This window comes from Zonotrichia leucophrys, chromosome 1, assembly GCF_028769735.1.
Source record: "Zonotrichia leucophrys gambelii isolate GWCS_2022_RI chromosome 1, RI_Zleu_2.0, whole genome shotgun sequence".
NCBI classification, from domain to species: Eukaryota; Metazoa; Chordata; class Aves; order Passeriformes; family Passerellidae; genus Zonotrichia; species Zonotrichia leucophrys.
The window spans coordinates 80,404,547-80,425,132 of record NC_088169.1 but is presented as its reverse complement, the minus strand read 5'-3'; the positions used below and the strand labels follow the sequence as shown (position 1 = coordinate 80,425,132).

Genomic DNA, 20,586 nt, shown 5'->3' with positions numbered 1-20,586 from the left:
ATGATGTTACTGTTCTTCTGCTTCCCAAAAATACCTTTACATTTTCAAATATACCGTTTTTGCTGTAAAGCTGCTTAGAGAATTGTGGCAACTCTCTCAAGGAAGCAACAGTAATTCCAAATTGTAGTATTTGTTCATACCATGAGGTCTCTAGTCCTGTCCTGTGTGAGGAGACATGCGTCCTTTCCCAGTTTCACCAAGAGAAAGTGCAAATTAAGATGAAAATCTTTCAGTCAAGGTTTCTTGACCCCCCCTTTTTTTTTTTTTTTGCCATACACATAGGTGCGTAAATACCTCGACTCTCAGAAGTTTATCTGAAGTCAAGAAACTTTTTTCCTTCTCATAGCCCAGAGGACCTATAGATGAGCTCCATTGGGTTCTTCACCCTTCATTGAAAGTGGAAGTTAAAGCACAAATGAGTTTCTTCTGTCTTCAAAGGACATGTAAAAAAAGTCTTTAATGGTTATTTTGTATTAGCTAGTTACATTGCCTGAATTAATTTGCCTAATGGCCAACTGGAAACATGCTCTCAGAGTATAACTGGGCTTGGAGGCAAAGTAGGGAGAGAGGGGAAGGCACTTTTGTTATCCCTTCTGTTGCCTACTATAAGCTTATTCCTCCTGTTTGCTGAAGAAATTTGCCTGCTATATTCCTTATATTCTATAAAAGACCTTTTGGCTTTTGTTTACCCAAGAGATATATGCACTGTTTTCTTTTCTGAGTATTTTATGATGTGGAAGTCTTTGGAATTAGAAAAATTAGCCTAGGGAGAAGGAGTCAAACCAGGGAACAGATAGCACTTCTTTCATATCTAGACACTGAGTTAGAACCACATTTTTGGTGTGCAGGAATCCTGGAAGTTCCTGGGACTTCAGCCTTCCTTCTCTGTCTGCTGGGGTGTTATGTTTGGATGCAGCCCAGACTGGAGGTTGCCAGAGCCAAGATGAGATAAAGGAGTGATGATCATACCTCTCTCAATTCCTCTAAGGAGCACCAGCCACCTACAGGTCCTTGCAGCTATTCTGCAAAGTTTGGTTCATATAGTTAGCCAACTTTGTTCAAGGAACAAAGGAAAATTACTCAAATGATTAATTGAATTTAAAATCATAGAGCTCTCCATGATATTCAGATTTATTTTAAAGAGTATTAAAAATCAAGACACACTGTTCTGTTTTTCCATTTTTTCCTTCCCACTTCAAGGCCAGAGAATTTTATGAGCGGTAGAGTGGGAAGATTCTGGACTCCTATATTGTGTTGGTTTTTTCACTTTGTTGGGTAGTTAGATGGCATTTGTTTAAGTTTCTGCTGCTATTGTAGAGCAATTTTCCTTTCTCAGAAAGGTTTTACATTTTTCCCTGTTCCCTTTTTATTTAATTTCCTTTGTGTTTTTCCCCTTTTTTCCCCCTTCATACTAACCATGCTGAGCAGTACTAGGGAATTTTTTTTTTAGTAGCTCCTGCCCAAACATTTTAAAATCAAGCAAAAATAGTCACAACCTTTCTCTTCACTTTAAACATAACATTTTTTGACAAGAAGTGCCTTTAAAGAAATGCCTCCTAATTTACTGTGGTTGCTTTGTACTTTGTTTCTGTAACCTATCTCATTACATTTCCTGTGTGTTAAGTATGTATGTGTTATGAACTCTTAAAAACAAATATCCCAGAAGAAAGGAATTCAGTAAATGAATAAAACATTCTTGGGTTGCCCAAGTGGCAGCTTAATAGCTCATCCATTGGGACTTTCATATAATATAGTTGTGATAGCCATATAAATATATGGATAGATGAATAACTTCAATGGGGAGCTTGTTACAACTCTGCATACCACATTTGAGATGAAATCAAACCCTGAAAGTGCTGCCTGATGTGAAAGTCCAGTTTTTCCAGTGCCAACCATTAAATTCTACCTAAAAATGCATAATCTGTGTGTCTGTGTATACATATGTACACATAACTAAAACATGCTTTCAGTAGCACACATATACATCTGCTGCTTTTAGGTGGAATTCAGTGTTTCAGGACTGATATTGATTGCACTGAACCTCGAAAAAATTGGTGGACTATTGACATGACTGAGCTTGCAACAGTGTGTTTGAGATAAGGTCTTAGCCCCAGCTTTCTTTAAAAATTATAAGATAAATGGAATAGGAGTATAAGGTTGTTGTGTTTTATTGCTGAGGATACACACAACTTTTTCCTTTCCCCTAATTGCAGAGCTTTGTAAGTATCTCCTTTGATGCCTGTCTGCCACAGCAGTCTGTGACATTGGGTAGGGCTGAAAGTCAAGTTTCAAATAGTTTGGTTTTTTTTTTTAACAGTGATATTCTCAGGGAAACTGGTTTCCAGTTATGCTGGACTTAGAAACCTGTTGTTGATGACCCTGAAAGGTAGAGAGAAACCTGCTCATGCTGAACTATGGCATGGGCAGGAGAAACTAGACCACCAAATGCGACAAATAGGATAAGACAATTCATTTCCTTACTTCAGAGAATTGGAAAATGAATTTCTAGGAAGTTGCTGAACTGTGGTGAAAGAAGTCTAGATGCTCATATGAAATGTAACATCAGTGTCTTTTGTAAGCCAGCAAAAATTCTCTCTCTTAGCAGAGGGAGAGACGAGTATTGTGGTGTAGACAAAGGATGCTGAAGTGCTCTTCACGAAAGGCAGCAATGCAGTGATTGTCTGTTGATTGTTTTAATAATGCACATCACAGAAAAGGTCCAACCCTTTATTTTCCCATGAGAGCTGTCTCATTAGAATTTCCAATTTCATTGGCCGAATTTCCTCAGCAGTTTATTGTATGTTGTGTAAATATGTGTGTGTGTATATATGTATAGTATAAATACAACTGGCATCATCTCCCACACTAGTCTGAGGCAACAGCTTTTAGTTTCAGTACTCAAAAGTGATCCCATAAAGCCCCATGAAAATAAGGGACTTTGATATTTTCATACTGGTGGATTAAATTGATGAATGTTTCTTGTGCTGAAGAATAAGGTGCCACTGCTGGTCTTTCAGCTGAATGAAGTGGTAACAACAATAAAATAATCTTGCCTATATGAAGTAGACAAATTCCATCCTAGGACTTCTGGAAGTCAACCTGTTCCCTCATGTACTCTAAGCATTTTGGAGAATTGTGCTTATTTGATGTATGAACTGTATGGAAAAAGATGTTGATCATAGGACTCACATGCTATGTGCATAGGAATTGAGTGGGCATATTCAGAAAAGGAACTGCCACAAATGAAATTCGCTGGCTTCTGGGGGGAATGCAATTCCAGAAGGTGATAATAATTTTACATTTTTATTCTCTTTTTAAGAAGTTTATTTCCTTTTTTTTTTTAATAATAGAAAAGAAAATAAAAAAGAAACAAAGGTGGGTAGAACTGCATGTGAAAATAAGTGATTGCAAGATGAGTGCTTTGACAAACACTTGGGAGAATTGACCAAATTGATCAGCATGTTAAACAATGGGATATAGACTGTGGGATCAGGAAGTAAAGTGTCGTGTGTGGACATTGCAACATCAGTATGATAAATTGTTTGTTGTTAGTACTGAAACTGCAGTAGTTCCTCCGTTACATTGTAGGTGACAAATAATATGAATTCATATTCCAAAACTTTCATGCAATTTATGAATCTCCTTGGGGAAGCTGAAATCTTGTTGGAAGTTTAAATTAACCTGTGTCATTGACAACTTTTCCTATCCTTTTCCTCCCTGTGTTCTAGCTTGGAGAAAACTACATTTTCAAGTAGCTTTTAAATGACAATGAGAACAACGTGTGTGCGCAGGGGGTCATTCAATAGTTGCCTTTTAAAATCGATTTTTATGATTTTTCACTAGTAGCAGTGCATGTACTCGGTAACAAAGATACTTATTCCCATTGCCTCATGATAGCACCTGCCTAGTTTGCTCAGGCTCCTTTCCTCTGCTTTCAAGGGGGAAGCCATAGATAAGCAGGACTTGGCTCCCACCTTCTACAGTAGCCTCCAGCAACCTTCAGCCAGTGCTTCCACTTACTCTGTCTCTGCTTAACCTCACAATTCAGATTCTTGAAGTCAGGCACTGGGCCTTTTCTGAAGGTATTTGTATTTAAAGTAATGACTGCATAATGGCCTTCTTATTCTACTTGTTCTTGATGGCTCAAATTTCATCATTCTTAACTGATCATAAAAAAAAGTAGCATTTTACTATGATAGTAATACATGCATGAAAGTCCTGTCTCTCTTCCAAATGCTGGGACTGAAAGTGAATTTTCCAATATGCTCTGAATGCAAACAAGTTTAGGCTTAGTTGGAGCTGCTGATAAATAAGAAAAAATAATTTCTGTATGTGGTTCATCTTTCAATATAAATTTATACAAGTACGTATAGTGGATTTTATTTTTTTTTTTTACTGTGATTATTATTCTGGACTGTATGCATGTGTATATGGATGTGGTAGAGTGTTTTTAAAATGTGTGCATACATACATATATGTAGTTATATATATATATGTGGACATGCATATATACTACTCAGGTGTGAAAATACCCAGAGCTGGTGTGATTATATGTCTGCGTGTGTATAGTGTTCTCTCTTTCTGTTTTGTTAAAGATGTGGTGAATTGATATTACATAGATTTTACTTTCAGTTAGAAATTTAGTAAGTAATTTTGAGATGTCACTTCACAGTACAGTTTTTATCTCTTGTTCAACTATTTCCTATTTTTCCTCTCTGTCACAGGGTGAAAGAATGATGTGATGGACGTGAATATGGGCCGCTGGTCAGGCTCACGGCTACCTCCGTCATGCCTTGCCCTCCTGATTGTCAAGTTCCTGGCCTTGGTTTGCCAGGTGGCTCAGGGGACTGCCCCACCTGGCTTTCACTTCACACATTCCACTTACAATGCCACAGTGTACGAGAATTCTGCAGCCAGGACCTATGTCAACAGTCAGACGAGGATGGGCATTACCATGGCTGACCTTTCCTGGGATATCAAGTACAAAATAGTGTCTGGTGATGATGAGGGTTTTTTTAAAGCAGAGGAAGTCATCATTGCTGACTTCTGCTTCCTCAGAATAAGGACTAAAGGTGGGAATTCTGCGATATTGAACAGAGAAATCCAGGACAACTATTTATTGATGGTAAAAGGGTCTGTCAGAGGAGAGGACTTGGAAACATGGACAAAAGTGAACATCCAGGTTTTGGATATGAATGACCTAAGACCTTTGTTTTCACCAACCACGTACTCTGTCACAATAGCAGAAAGCACTCCCTTAAGGACTAGCATTGCACAGGTGACCGCAACGGATGCGGATATTGGGTCCAACGGTGAATTTTATTATTACTTTAAAGGTAAAGTTGATCTCTTCTCAGTTCATCCTACAAGTGGTGTTATCTCCTTAAGTGGCCGGTTAAATTATGATGAGAAAAACAGATATGACCTTGAGATTCTGGCAGTGGACCGTGGGATGAAGCTGTATGGAAACAATGGTGTAAGCAGCACTGCCAAGCTTTATGTTCACATTGAACGTATAAACGAACATGCCCCAACAATAAGTGTAGTAACCCACATTCCCTCCCCATCAGACAAGGAACCTACCTATGCAGTTGTTAATGTTGATGACCTAGATGAAGGAGCCAATGGAGAAATTGAATCTGTTTCTATTGTTGCTGGAGATCCTCTAGAACAATTCTTTCTGACTAAAGAAGGGAAATGGATGAATGAGTACAAAATCAAGGAAAGAAAGCCCATTGACTGGGACAGCTTCCCTTATGGTTACAACCTCACTCTCCAAGCTAAGGACAAAGGATCTCCTCAGAAATTTTCTGCGGTCAAACTGGTCCACATTGCTAGTCCCAAGAAAGAAAGTATCCCCCTGAAGTTTGAAAAGGAAGCATATGATATTTACATCAGTGAATTTTCACCTCCTGGTGTGGTGGTTGCAGTAGTTAAGCTGATGCCTGAGCCACAGGGTGTGGAATACAGAATATCTCCAAGTGAGGACGCTGAGTATTTTAAGATCAATCCCAACACAGGCCTTATTACTACTGCTCGTCCTTTGAGAATCATTGAGAAGGACCTGTATGAATTAGAAGTATATGCAAACAAAGGTGGCGATTTAAAAGCCCAGGTTACTGTCAGGTTAGAGGATGCCAACGATCACACTCCAGAGTTCCAGCAGCTCTCCTACAGCTCATTTGTCAATGAAAGTGTCCCAGTGGGGTCCAGCGTTTTGGCAGTGTCAGCAGTTGATGAAGACAGGGGAGAGAACGGATACATCACCTACAGTATTGCCAGTCTGAACTCACTGCCTTTTACGATAAACCAGTTTACAGGTGTCATCAGCACATCTGAAGAACTGGATTTTGAGTCCTCACCAGAAAGTTACAGGTTCATTGTGAGAGCATCCGACTGGGGTTCTCCCTACCGCCACGAGAGTGAGGTGAATGTCACCATATACATTGGCAATGTCAATGACAACAAGCCCCTCTTTGAAAAAGTGGCCTGTCAGGGAGTGATTTCATCTGATTTTCCTGTTGGTGGTCACATCACTGCTGTTTCTGCAATAGACATAGATGAGTTAGAGCTTGTGAAGTACAAAATAATCTCTGGAAATGAACTTGGCCTTTTTTATTTAAGTCCAGACTCCGGTGTCCTGCAGCTTAAAAAATCTCTTGTTAACTCTGGCATAAAGAATAGCAATTTTGGCCTTAAGATAACGGCAACTGATGGAGAGAACTTTGCTGATGCTATGTTTGTTAATATTTCAGTAGTTCATGGGAAAGTGTCTTCAAAGACCTTTAGCTGTAGAGAAACTAGAGTTGCTCAGAAGCTAGCAGAAAAATTGCTCAAAAAGGCAAAAGCAAATGTGAAGCTGAATTTGGAAGATGGTTTTCTTGATTTTTATTCGGTCAACAGGCAGGCACCTCATTTTGATAAATCCTTTCCTACTGATGTGAAGGTTTCGGAAGATCTGCCAGTTGGTGCCACCATCCTGAGAATAAAAGCCTATGATGCTGACTCAGGCTTTAATGGAAGAGTACTTTATACAATTTCTGATGGTAATGTAGATAGTTGTTTCAACATTGACATGGAGATGGGGATACTTAGTGTTCTCATGCCCTTGGACCGTGAAAAAACAGAACTCTATCTCCTTAATATTACAATTTATGATTTAGGTAACCCACAGAAATCTGCATGGAGACTGCTGACTGTCACTGTGGAGGACGCAAATGATAACAAGCCTGTTTTTCTACAGGACAGTTATTCGGTTAATATTTTAGAAAGTACAAGTCTTGGTACAGAGATTATCCAGGTAGAAGCCAGAGATAAAGACTTGGGACCTAATGGTGAAGTGACTTACTCAGTACTGACAGACACCCATCAATTTGCTATCAACAGTTCCACAGGAGTGGTGTATGTTTCAGATCAACTAGACCGGGAAGCAAAAGCAAACTACACCCTGAAGATTGAGGCTCGGGACAGAGCAGAGAGTGGCCATCAGCAGTTTTCCGTTGTGCCTCTGAAGGTTTTTTTGGATGACGTTAACGATTGCTCTCCAGCCTTTATCCCATCCAGCTACAACGTGAAGGTCCTTGAGGACCTGCCAGTTGGCACTGTCATAGCTTGGTTGGAAACTCACGATCCAGACCTGGGCCTGGGTGGCCAAGTGCGCTACTCGCTGGTGAACGATTACAACGGGCGCTTTGAGATCGACAAGGCCAGCGGCGCCATCCGCCTCAACAAGGAGCTCGACTACGAGAAGCAGCAGTTCTACAACCTGACCGTGCGTGCCAAGGACAAGGGGCGCCCGGTTTCTCTCTCTTCTCTTTCTTTTGTGGAAGTTGAAGTGGTGGATGTCAACGAAAATCTTTATACCCCTTATTTTCCTGACTTTGCTGTCATTGGATCTGTAAAGGAAAACTCCCGCATTGGAACAAGTGTTTTGCAAGTTGTTGCTCGAGATGAGGACTCTGGAAGAGATGGGGAGATCCAGTATTCCATCAGGGATGGCAGTGGACTGGGGAGATTTAGCATCGATGAAGAAACTGGTGAGTTTTGTTTCTAATTTTCCCTTCATAGAGGTTTTTTTCAAAAGCAAAGCTGAGGCATAATTGTTTTCTACCCTTAATGAGAAATTCAGTTCTTCTTAACAGGCAAGATAAAATTATAAGTAAGGATTTTCCAGGCACAGAAAGGACATGATTTAATTACCTGGTTACATTCATCACTCTGTGGATGTGAAATTATACGCATTTCTTTTCAGCAGCTATGTGAGGACTCCATTTAGAAGGCAGTGATAGTTACAGAATGACTCGCTTACAGTCACTGCATTATCTGTTGATCACTGTAAATTACTCAGGCCCCCTCCACAACATCACAGTACTCATGATTTTAGATCCAGTGTTAAACCCAACGAAATAAGGGACATGAAAGAAAGATTATTTTGTCCTAAAACCTATTTTTGGCCTTGTTCTTGTTGCTGGGAGTAATTTTTCATGGGAGTTATTCTGAAATGGCACACCATCCTCTGTTATACGCTTTCTTGTGTTTATCAGTGTTGGTGTGCTTACGTAAAAGGTAAAAATCCAGGGAAATGTTCATAGCTGTAAATGACCTGTGCTAGTTTTCCTTTGGAGCCAGTAGCATTATGAATATTCATGTTGGAAACCATTGTTAATATGGTGAAGCTTCTTCAGATGCCGAACTTTATTACCATACCACCCTATTGGAAAATGTTCAAAATACTAAATATAAAAGTTTGTTTAGTAAAACACTTAAAAACTGGCTGTTTAAATGTCTGATGGTTGTTGGAAGTAATGGTGCAGCTGTGCACCACTAGAAGTAGTGAGGAAATTAGAAAATATTAGTCAACAGTTTCAGAAATTATATTAAATATGTTAGGGCTGTGGGTTTACTGTGGTTTGCATGTCTTCTTCTGAAGCTTTTAATTGAGAATGTGGTATTAAACATAAGATTAAAATGTATGTTTTGGCAGATTCAAACTGTTTAATCAAATGTCAACTTTCTAAACTGAACATTATGAAAAACAGACGACATCACAAGTGCTGTGACTCTCATAGTATAAGCAGAGAAAAATATTTTTATTCTATTTTTGCTACAGCCTTGCTGCTACAGCTGTACACAGATGATTGCAGTCAAAACCTTATGTCCGGAAACATCAGACTTGAGTGTCAGAAGTCAAGAGGGCAACTAGTGTAATTTCCAGGAATGTTAGAAACTCACATATCCTACAGTGCTGATAGTAGCGGAACGCATTCAGGCAACATTATTTAGACATTTGGACATGTGTTTAAATATTAAACTCCTGCATTTGAAAATGTCATCCTACCTATTTATTGAGTTGTATCAACCTAATCTCAATGGGCTCTTTATAAAGTATGGGGAGGTTGGTGCCAGTGCTGCAATATTGATACAGAAATCTCAGCATTCGACATTTATTGAACTTAAAGGAGCTGGTATGGAAAGTAACTCACTGCGTGTCACTCTTAAGTGAAATAAGCAGTTTTTTACCCTGAGCCTACCCTAGTAGAGGTGATGGCTTAGAATAAGTTAGGTCCCTTGTTGGGTAAAGCACAAATCGTGTTTTAATGGTAATGGAAATGGTACTCAGTGTTCCAAATATACTTTCTTTCTAAAATTGAAATATATTTTGTGGAGGCAAAAACGCCCCAAATCTCCCAAGATGCAAAGATTTTTCTGCCTTTCACTCTTTCATGAGTGTTATGTAAAAATGAGCCAACTTGTGCGATTTCACTTAATCATTCCAGAAGGTAATGCAGAAGATAATATAGCAGACAAGAGGTTTTGGATTCTTGTTTCTGATTTCGCCTTATGTTCAATGCCATATATGCCTTATTGAAAGCAGTTTGGAGAACACTTTGGGTGCTGAGCTGCAGCCAGGGTGATGTGGAGGGCAGGGCTTCAGGGTTACTCTAGGTCATGCTGTTGTAAGCTGAATGCAGGATTTGACCTTCTGTGTCAAATAAAATGCAACATTAATACTCTGCTATTGAACTGGTGGCAACTTAAATGCTGCTGAATGATGAATCAGCTTTCTAGCTGTAGAAAAGGGCTTAAGTCACATATTGAATTAATTTATATAGAGATAGCTGTTTATTTACTTTAGTGTAGTTCATTTGTCACTTTTAAACTGACCAACTCTATTGGCTTATGTACCGACTCTCCTGAAATTTGTGAAGGTAAGCAGGAGTGTGAAGTACAACAAATCAATATTTTTGGCTGCTGCCTTAATGAAAAGATGACTGCAGCATCCATTATAATCATTAGGATATAAACTGGGCCAAATTCATCCTGATATATGAGCAGGCTGGACTGCAGGCAAGTCTGTGCTTTCAGCAAAATTCTGCTCAAATGCATTGTTTTTATTTTTCTGAAATATTACATGTTAGTGGTGTTGCCCTTTGTGTTGAGTGAGATGTGCTTTTGCTTCCTGAGGCACATGGATAATGAGGAGAAGCAGGCCTTCGTGATGGATACACACTGCGCCATGCAGCTGTGCATTTGTTCTCATGGTGTCTTCTTCCACTACGGATGTAAATAGGTGCACAATGGTGCATCTGGAAAAAATGAGGCTCTGGGGAGATCTTCTCGCTCTCCACAGCTGCCTGAAAGGAGCTTGTAGTGAGGTGGGGGTCAGTCTGTTCTCCAAGTAACAAGTGTCAGGACAAGAAGAAATGGCCAGGAGAGGTTTAGATTGGCTGTTAGGGAAAATTTATTCATTGAAAGAGTTGTGAGCCATTGGAACAGGCTGCCCAGGGATGTGGTGGAATCACTGTTTCTGAAAGTGTTGGAAAAATGTGTGGATGTTGTACTCATGGCTATGGCTTAGTGATCAACTTTGCAGTGCTGGGTTAATGGTTGGACTCAATGATCTTTCAGTTGAAAGTTAAATGATTCTATGATCTATCTCCAGCAGGCTTGATCTAGTTTTTGGCTTTTCACAAGAGACTTTTCTCCATTCAGGTCAGAACAGTGGATTGCAGTCAGAGAGCTTGGGAGTCTTCTCTGAATTGGTCCTTACAGATCCTTCTGCACAGTGTAAATGTGCAAATCTGTATGCTGTTGTGGCTTGGTAAGAGTTGTACCATGGGGGTGAGCCTGCTAGTCCCTTCCTACAGTGCTGCTCTTTGCCTCATATCATATAGAATTGGTAGATTGAAGCATATTGTTGTTGCAGCATTCACTGCTAAATATGCCAGTTCACACATAGTGGTAACCAGAAGCATAGCAAGTATTTGCCAGATAGAAGTGTGAATCACTTCCAAATTTGCTTTAGTGGATTTACTTTCCATTTCCAGGAGTCAGAGCCAGTACAAATCTGTAAATAAATAGAAATTCTCTTCAAGTGGATTGCTGCAGCTCCTGACCTTTCAACTCCATCTGTGGTTTCCCACTACCTTAGATAGAAAATGAAATTTCTCATGGGTTTAGAAGTCAGTCATGATTTATAACTAAAAAATCTGGTTTCAGACTTTTCTTGAGGTTAAAAAATGGAGGAACTTTTTTTTATTTATTGACTGTTGATATAAATGTCAGAAACATGCCATTTAAAAACCTTGCACTGAGGAACATGTAATGTGATCCTTCTGTCTCCTGTTAAAAACTGCCTTTTTTTTTTCTTTTTCCCGTCATGTTCATTTCCCGTCATTTTTTTGGTATCCAGATATGTAATCTGTTATAAAATATGGTTGTCTACAATGAGAACTAGTCACTGCAAGCTTCCTCAAGTCAACAGAAGGAAACAAGCCACTGAGAAACATGATTCATTTCACCCTAACATAAAAATATGAAATAAGTTGGGTGAATGAAAAAATGTGCGAAGGTCCTTGTGAGAGTAGCTCAGGTAGACGTCTATACTGAGTGCCTTGCTCTGGTCAGATGTAGCCCATCCTTGTTAACTGTGAACAAGAGGATTTACTGTCAGCCTCACTACTGGGTAATTTGTTATGACTCCTCTCTACCAAATTCATGGTTTTAATCTAGTTCCTGGGGATTAGCTTTCATTCAGAAACCCACACATAAGTGCACGTCTAGAAAAAAGAATTGGAAAAAAATTTAATTGTGTAGAGGTGAGAGTAATGTAACTAATAGTTTATAATCATTTTCTGACAACGCAGTGTTAAAGTGTCCGACCCTCTTTTCTAGCTACAGAAATTGATCAGTCTATTGTATTTGGGTCTTGCGGAAGTGACTAGTAACATTCTCCTTGTGCAACTCTCATGCTAAAGAGAAGCTGGAACCATTTTCTCATCTTTAGTACTCCTTTCTGCCTGGTGTGCATCACCACTCTCTTTGCCAGTCTGCTAATTGCAGTTTCTTAGAAGAAAATTCTGTAAAATGCACTCTTTTATCCCCATATTGTTGTGACACAAATGAGCAGAGATGTGGTAAAAAAAAATTGTGGGATGAGGGTATACTCTGGGTTTCCATCACAGGTTAGCTCTAATAGTTATGACTACTCTTGTGGAAATGGTCTCTGTCAGAGGACCTACACTGTCTTAATAAAAACCTGGATTTTCTTAGCTCTGCTGTGTACACCCTCATAGTGCTGACACCAGAGCAAAGTGGTGTATTTGTGGTGTTTCAGGAGTTGGTTGTGGGTCCAACAAATGCATAAGGGTTAATGATATCACCCACCTTGGGAGACTGAATACCATCTATCAGAACCTCTTTTCTGGCTGCAGTGATCTGAACAACTAGTGGGAGATTCTGATTTCTTGAAAGGTTGAGTTAGGTGAGATCAGGCCTAAATGCTGGAATCCTCCTTCTTTTTTGATGATTTTTACTCTGGCTCCACTTTTTAGTCTGGTATCTGCTTCTACATGTTAATGTAACAGCCTGGCACACAAAGAGTTTCTGTATTTACCCTTACGCTACCCATGGACATATTGGTAATAGGAAATGATCAAAGTGAGTTCTAGGGAAGCAGAGAGATGGGACAAAATCAGCAGCTTCTGTAGGGTTTGTCGGAGTTGGTGGAGCAACATCCTGACATGTAAGGAGTTACTAACGTCACTGCACAGGTGGGGAAACGGAAGCAAAAAAGTTTTTTGCTTGTTCTCAGGAAAGCATAGAAACATTTTAAGTCCCACTGAAATTGAACACAAAGATAAAACAGTGGTATTAATTAAATACTTATGGGATCTTCAATGTTCTTGCAAAGCCCATGAGCATGGTCTTAAAGAATGCTTTTAAAAAATGCTTTCTTTATTTCCTAGGGTTATTCAGGAACCTGAGTCTCCTAGCTTTCATTAGAACTTTAAATTTAGACATTTGCTGACATGAATTTCTAACCCTGTAGAGGACCTCTGATAAAAATGCAATTTGTAGATGACTGTTAACTTAATATCTTTAGGTGTTTCAGCCCTGAAATTCACATTAACGAGCTAGTCCTTTCTTTCACAGTGCTGAAAGCTTAAAGGTACTATTAAATGGAGGTAGAGTTCAGATTATTGCAGACTCCAAGGGTTTATTTATGGTGCTAAGGATAATGGTCTGATCTTTTATTTGGATACCTCAAAAGTGATAGAAATTCCTAGCAAACTGTGGCTAGAGAAGGCAGTTGGTGCTGGAAAGCCCTAATCATGGCTTCAAAGGACTCATAATGGAAACTAGAAACACCAGATGACATAGTTTACAACACACCAGACCTGCCTGCACTGTTCTATTTATTTGGCAGAAAGGAATGAATTTTCTGCTTCAGACTCCTTGCATCTTCTTGCTGTCTCTTAAAATAGTTTTCAGTTATTTTGTATGCAGGTTGAAGGATATTTTCATTTACTACAATTTGAGTGGTTTGATAAATATTTATGTGGGACCATTTCTGGTGTTTCCCTGAAACAAAGTCAAGTAAAATGAAAATCATTTGTGATACATGTTTTTCTCCCTCTCAGTTGTTTAATTTTATGGAGGCATGTAGGAGCTAGTGAGTGGATCTGGGTGGACTCACTGGCAGAATTTAATTCACCACAGAGTTTGGAGGCACTAGTATTACAGATGTTATTCATCTTTCTGGACAGTGGAGGCAAATTTCATTACCCAGAGACAGTATTTTGGAACCTCTTTATTATCCCAGGCTTCTAAACACAGTTTTCGAGGTGACTTCAGGCCATAGCACAGGAGAAGTGCCAGTGGGTGCTGCAGGGAGGTGGCTTGGGAAAAGAGCTGCTCACAGGGCAGACACATGGGGCAGGTACTCATGACAAGGTCATCAGCCCTCAGCCTGCCCTTGGTGTCTCTGCTGAGCTGCCTCTTTGGTGAGGAGTGTGTCAGATGGATCACAGAGCACAGCCCTGGCCAAAATCTGGTCTGTCAGCCTGTATCTGAGTCAGAGATTCCTGAGAGCAGCTATTTCTGAGCCTGTGGTACTGTGTTATTGCTGTTCTGTGGGTTATCTCTGGCAGCTTTTAACAGTGGGAGTGTTCCTTCATATGAAATTTTTGCTTTTAGGACAACAATCACTAACACTTTTCTTTTTCTTTAAAATTACTTGTGGTAGAAAACCAATAATTTTTGTACAGATTCTGTGTCTGTGTGTTTATAATTTCCCCATCATTTAATTAGTAAGGAACAAGGCTTGTCTTAGTTTCACTGGAGCAAATTTGTCTAACTTTTTTTTACTAATATGAACCTTAAAACAATGCATCAGCCTATGAACATATTTGCTTTAAAAGGCTCTGAGTATCATTCTGACATACTTTCAAAGTTTCCAAAGTGAGGCCAGTCATTCAGAATTGTTTTCTTCAAGCTGTTCAGCTCTCTAGGCTTTATACCCCATAAAACAGCTCACAACATAGAATTTTTATAGCTAGCTGTAATTTGCATGCTTTCCCTTCTTTGGCAAATGTTTGGAGAATATCTTTATAATTCAGGATGCTCCTGGTGATAGGACGTTTTTGTCTCAATCTCCGAGTAGTTTATTTATTAATAAAGAAATATGTAGTCTGTATTTCCTTCTGTCACCTTTATTACCCTTGAAAGATGTTTCCAAGAGCATTCTGTATTATATCTTCTGTTAGTGTATAATCCCAGAAGTGACCTCTGCATTAGCTCATGCATCATCATCCATTAAATTATACCCAGGTGCTCCTGCAGAAAGCTGATCTCCAAGGTGCCAGCAAAGGGGCCAAGCCACAAGGTAGTGAGTTTGATGATGTTAGAGGAGAATTAACTTCCAGTGTCTTGTGTTCGGTCTGAGCACACGAGCACCATCTTAATCCCGGCATCTCCAAGGTGCCAGCAAAGAGCACCCGCTTTATCCTGTCATGTCCAAGGTGCCAACAAAGAGCACCCGCTTTATCCTGTCATGTCTAAGGTGCCAGCAAAGGGGCCAAGCCACAAGGTAGTGAGTTTGATGATGTTAGAGGAAAATCTACTTTCAGTGTCTGGTGTTCAGTCTGAGCGCATGAGCACCAGCTTTATCCTGGCTTCACTTCAGACCATGTGCAGCAGTTCATGATAGTTCAGAGGAAACTGGAGAAAAATCAACTTTGGCTGTTCCAAAGCACCAGTGGAAGCCAAGGGCCCTGAGAAGCCATGTCATTCACACAGAAATGGGAGCTTATGAGCATATGGAGGGCAATATCCTCTTCCAGGGGTATACAGAGGAGAATGTTTGGACAGTGTCTAAGATTACATGGAGCCATTTTGTTGCACTGCCTAATCCTTTTCTGTAACAAGTTCCAGGAGAGAGAAATCTCCGCTGGTCAATAAAACTGAGGACACGTTTTGCTGTCTGACCTTGCAGCAGGTAGTGTGGCTTTTTAGGGAGCAGTAGAACTGGACAGAGTTAATCAGGAGTTTGTAGAGCTGGTTTGGAGCGATAACACTGAGCTGATCATGTATCTCTTCCACTGCTTTAATATGTAGGTAGGCTCAAGGATTTACCTTGGAAACTGGATTAAAGGGTACTTTTTATAAAGCTGTTTGCAGTTCAAGGACTACAAGTAATGGTTAATCAGTCAGTTGCTTGGAAAGCTTTTCCAAGCTTTCGTTGCTCTCATTGCTAAAAATTGTATCATATTGTAAGGCTGTTTGGCTAATTTCAGTGTTCAAGTCTTGGAACTTGTTAGGTGTTTGCCAACAAGGTAAAAATAAAATAAAATTAAAAAGCCCTTCCACTCTCAGATCTCATTGAATTAGCATATACATGTTTACCTGAAAATAGATGTTTGGAGATGAGCTTCTGTGGCTCGTGGAACAGATTATTTCAATCTGTAGTCTGCTGTTTAATGTAAACATCTTTATTGCATTTTATACACTTATGGTGTCTTATTAGCATTGAAGTGTTGCCAGTAAGAAATAACTGAGAGAAAACCAGAATGCACGTGGGGAGGGGGTTTCCATTGCAGTTGGTTTGCATTAGGTGCTTGCACTAATACATCTCTGTGTATCTCAGAGTGAAGCTGTCTGCTGGCATTGACCTGGTCATTTTGTCCATGGTCAACAGAAGGGGTGGGTCCATTCAGTTATGGCAAGCAGTTTGTCCCAAGTGTTGCTGCAGTGTTCCATCAGAGCGGGAAGTGTGTGAAGGTGCAGGACTGTGCTTTGTCTCCTCCGTGCTGAGAGCTGTGGTACGTGCCAGTACATCCCACCTAAATGGCTGGGAGTATCAGGGCATGCTGTGGCACTTACCCACCCCTTCATTGAGATAAATATGTGACCTTTTTGGTCTTAGGTATCTCAGCTTTGCAGCTGTTACCCAATGGGGACAGCCTGGTTTCTGCAACCCTCCTTGAGAGGGAGGCAGCCTGAAGCTACTTCTCTTAGAAAATGTTTTTCAATTACTTTGATGACAATCTTGGAGTTGAGCAAATTGTGCTCACTGTACACGAGCAACAATTCTTCAAGGTGAAGGACCAGAAAGGTGAGAGTAATCTCATTGTGTGTGGTTTCAGCAGCTCTCTGCTTCCACTGTGATGGCAAGGTTTGCCTATCTTTCACAGCTGAAGCTTTTGGTTTTTCAGTTTTGCTAAAATATGCATAGCAAATGAATTTCTGATTTTAGATCTTGGCACCCCATAATGAATTATTTGCATCTTTATTTGGGAATTTTTCATCTTCATTTGAAAATTTTACTGAGAATTTGTGTTCTGGAAATGTAACCTTATGTATGAGTCATTAAAAATGACTTTCCTTCAGTGGTTCATTCTATGGGGTAAAGATTTGGCAAAAAGAAGGAAACAAACTGATACTGTGAATCAGTTAATTTTTTTTGCCCAAAAACTTTATTTTTGCAAGAGAATAACTATGGAATTTAATTAAATTTGCCAGAATACTTCACAGTCCCAGAACACCTTTCATCTAAAGTACAAAAATTATTTTCCACATTTTAATGAAGGAAGCTCTTTGATGTACAGTGCTTATGTAGTTTCCATTTTACTGAAAGGTGTAGATAAGTTAATAGTTTGGGATGTTTTTCTCATTTTTTGGGAGGGGGGGAATGACAATGCACAAATTCATTAAAAGCCATGGGAACTTGAGGTGGTTGGCACCTTTGTGATGAAGCTGTACTTAGCCACAGCAAATAGGGGTGGATGGAACAGATTCTTCTGCGTCCCAGCCTGTTGTTCCATGTGAGTCCATGCTACTTACACTGTACAGGATCTTGGGGCTGGTTTTAAAAGGGATGGATTTTACCAACCTTTTTAAAAAGGGTTGGGTTTCTTTTTGAGATAGTTCGTAAGGATGAACTGGTTTGCTTTGCTTTGCTCTGCTTCCACTGGATATGTTAGTTTGTTTTTTTACTGTGCGATAATTCTCATTTAACAGTAACCCTTTGATGATGGCAGGTTGTAGTGTAATCATTGTCAATGATGAATGCAGCTTCCTCTGGGGTGATAACCTTGTGTTTTGCCGTGGGGGAAGGAGCAGGGAATAGCTACAAGTACCAGCAGTGAGGGTCAATGCAGGGATGACCAGAGTCCCTGGGCTGCCCACAGGGCTGGCAGCTGAATGTAAACCTCAGCTGCCTTTGGGGCTGATTGTTCTGAGTGGCACTGAGGGGCTGTGGGGGCCTTCCCAGTGTGGGGCAGACTTCCCAGTATGGAGCAGCCTCCCTCACTTTACCCTCTCAGTGCAGCACTGCCCTTCAGAGACACTTGCCTCATTCCTCTCTTTGAGGAAATCCTGAAAACGGCAGATTGAGCCCCTGTGAGCTCAGTACAGCTCCATTGGAAACATAACAAACATTTAATGTGCTATTTTCACTCCCACAGTAGCAGGATAGGGCAGTCTGTTCTGTGCCTTCTGTACTTCAAATTAGTGGTGTGTCTTCATCTCCACGAGGAGCAGTTGCACCCAGCCATTTGTTAATGAGATGAGATGCTTTTTGTGAGTGTGTGGCTCCTCTGCAACCCAGTGTGGGTCTGCCTTTAATGAGGAATCTTCCCTTTTGGAACATTCAGTGTGGGCAGTAGTTCAGTGTGGGCAGCAAGCTGCTTCTGAGGTACACAGTGTCATGCTGGAGACAAGCAAAATAATGAAAAAAGGAAGATTGTGCCCATAGTGACATTGGTAAAGGGGATGGGAGCTGTTTATGAGACAGGGCCAGGACTAGCGTTTAGCTGTGCTGGCTAAAGGGTAAATAGCAAAATCTGTTTCATAAATGTGACCTAATGAATTTATAACTGCTGATTCTAAAGTTTGTCCCTCCATCAGTTAATTGTCAAAACCTGTAGCAGCTTCTCTCTAAAAATGAAGGTAATACCTAAATAATGTTGGAATTTTCTCAACTGTCAAGATTGAATTTGTTGATGGTGGAGGTGGAAAAAACCATTTAACTGTTGGATGTTGCTGGGTGTAGTCATTGCTGCATTGCAAAGTGCTCTACTCCTATATTGTTAGGAGCACAGAAGGGTTCCTGTTGTCTTTGTGTGAACATACCAGTGTTTAAAACTTTTTGCATATGCTTCTGCTCTTTCATGGGGTTTTCTTTTAATTGCTTAATCTTTCATAATGAACATTAATCTGTCACTGGCAAAGATAAAATCCAGCTAATTCTCGGAAAATCTGTTTTTCTTTCTCTGTACCCACAAATTAAAACTCATCTGATAACTGTTGGACACTCTATCTAGACATTGAATGTGGTCAGAAATAACTGTGTGGTCACAGTGTCAATCATAATCCAGTCCATTTCAACAGGAGGGTTTGGACTTTGCTGGCAAGTCCCAGGAGGGTATGGGAACCTCTGGTAAAGGGGCCATGGATCCCCTTTCCCTGGTCACCTGAATCTAGGAGAGACAAACTTTCTGGCAGGGTTCCTAAAGGGTTGATGTATACACAAAAAATCCCCCAGCCAAGCAAACTACAACAGCAAGCTTTTGCAACTTGAATTGCTTCTGAAGAATCCCATGTTTTCAGTTAAAAAAGGCTGTGATTTCCACTCCCTTTATACCTGACATTTATCAGTTCGGAAAGCAACGGGGGAAGCCCATTCCTGGAGCTGAGTGCTGTTTCCTACTGCCTCCCTTCAGTGGCTCTGTTTTTTCCACAGCCACTGGTGAACCAGCTCAAGAAAGCCATGAAGGAATAACTCATTTTTTGAGGAAAAGAGTGGGGAGATCAGCTCCCTGGTTGCATTTACAGGTCTTGCAAACACAAGCCATTTGGGTTGACCCAGAGGCGGAGATCAGGTGCAAAGCAGAGTATTGCATGCCCTTTCTGATGCTTGTGGTCCTGTGGGTTTGTGAACATCCGTGCACACAGCTGCAGTGGTGTAATTCATGTCGTTGCAATTCTTACTGAGACACAGTAGACATTTACTTGTCAATATGGGAATTTTTTAATTTCCTGTTTTGTAGAAGTTGCTTGGGGGAGAGTTGGCCTGCTAAACCAGAAGTGAATTTAGCAGGATGGAGGAGTGGCTTGGAAGTAACACATGCAAGAGCTACTGCTTTGTCCTGGCTTTGGTGTGGAAGAGCCAGTTGGGATGGAGTGAGCAAGATGTGTGCTAACATAGGGGTTTGGTTTGTTAGCTGATTAGGGTGCTTATTTGCTACATGGTGGTTGTGGTGTGGGTCCCTGGGCCTTGAGCTGAAATCACAAGTCAGAACAACTATCAGATGGCTGAAGCTGCTTACTGCATGTCACAGAGAGAGACAGACTCCCTCTGGCAGTGTAACTAACCTTTTCATGCCTCGCTTTACCTGTCTGTGCAATAAGTCTAATGATCATCACATTGTCAAAGGCAGTTTTGTGCCAGTTGTGATGCTTGCGTGATTAATGGCTTTAAAATGCTGTGAGTGATTTTGATGGAAACATGTTTCAAAATGCAATGCAACAACTGGGTAAAGCAGTCACTTGGTATTTGGAGGGTGTTAAAAGAGAAGTCCCTTCAGGAGTAGCTTCTTCCCAGTTTGATTTCCCAGGAGAACTGTAGAATCCCAGTGACCTATTTAAGCCAGTACATTTATTCCAAATAATTAACAATGGAAACGTTACACTGACTGCCCTGGACATAGGCAACAGCCGTGTGCTCAGGCTGCTCAGTCATTCCTTTCAGCCTTCCAGGGGTGCTTCAGATCCTGGCTCACTGCAGCGCAGTGGGTGGAAAGAAAT

At 40.5% G+C, this 20,586-nt stretch overlaps 1 protein-coding gene across 4 annotated transcripts in view; it reads left to right on the top strand.

Annotated features, from left to right (window-relative positions):
• Positions 1–20,586, top strand: part of FAT3 (FAT atypical cadherin 3) — a 399,599-nt gene that overhangs the window by 82,211 nt on the left and 296,802 nt on the right. For all 4 annotated transcript variants that reach the window (XM_064719072.1, XM_064719053.1, XM_064719062.1 and 1 more), the window contains one exon: positions 4,725–8,036. In XM_064719072.1, coding sequence (XP_064575142.1) covers positions 4,742–8,036 — 3,295 coding nt within the window. In that variant the 5' untranslated portion in view covers positions 4,725–4,741. The remainder of the gene's footprint in view (positions 1–4,724; positions 8,037–20,586) is intronic.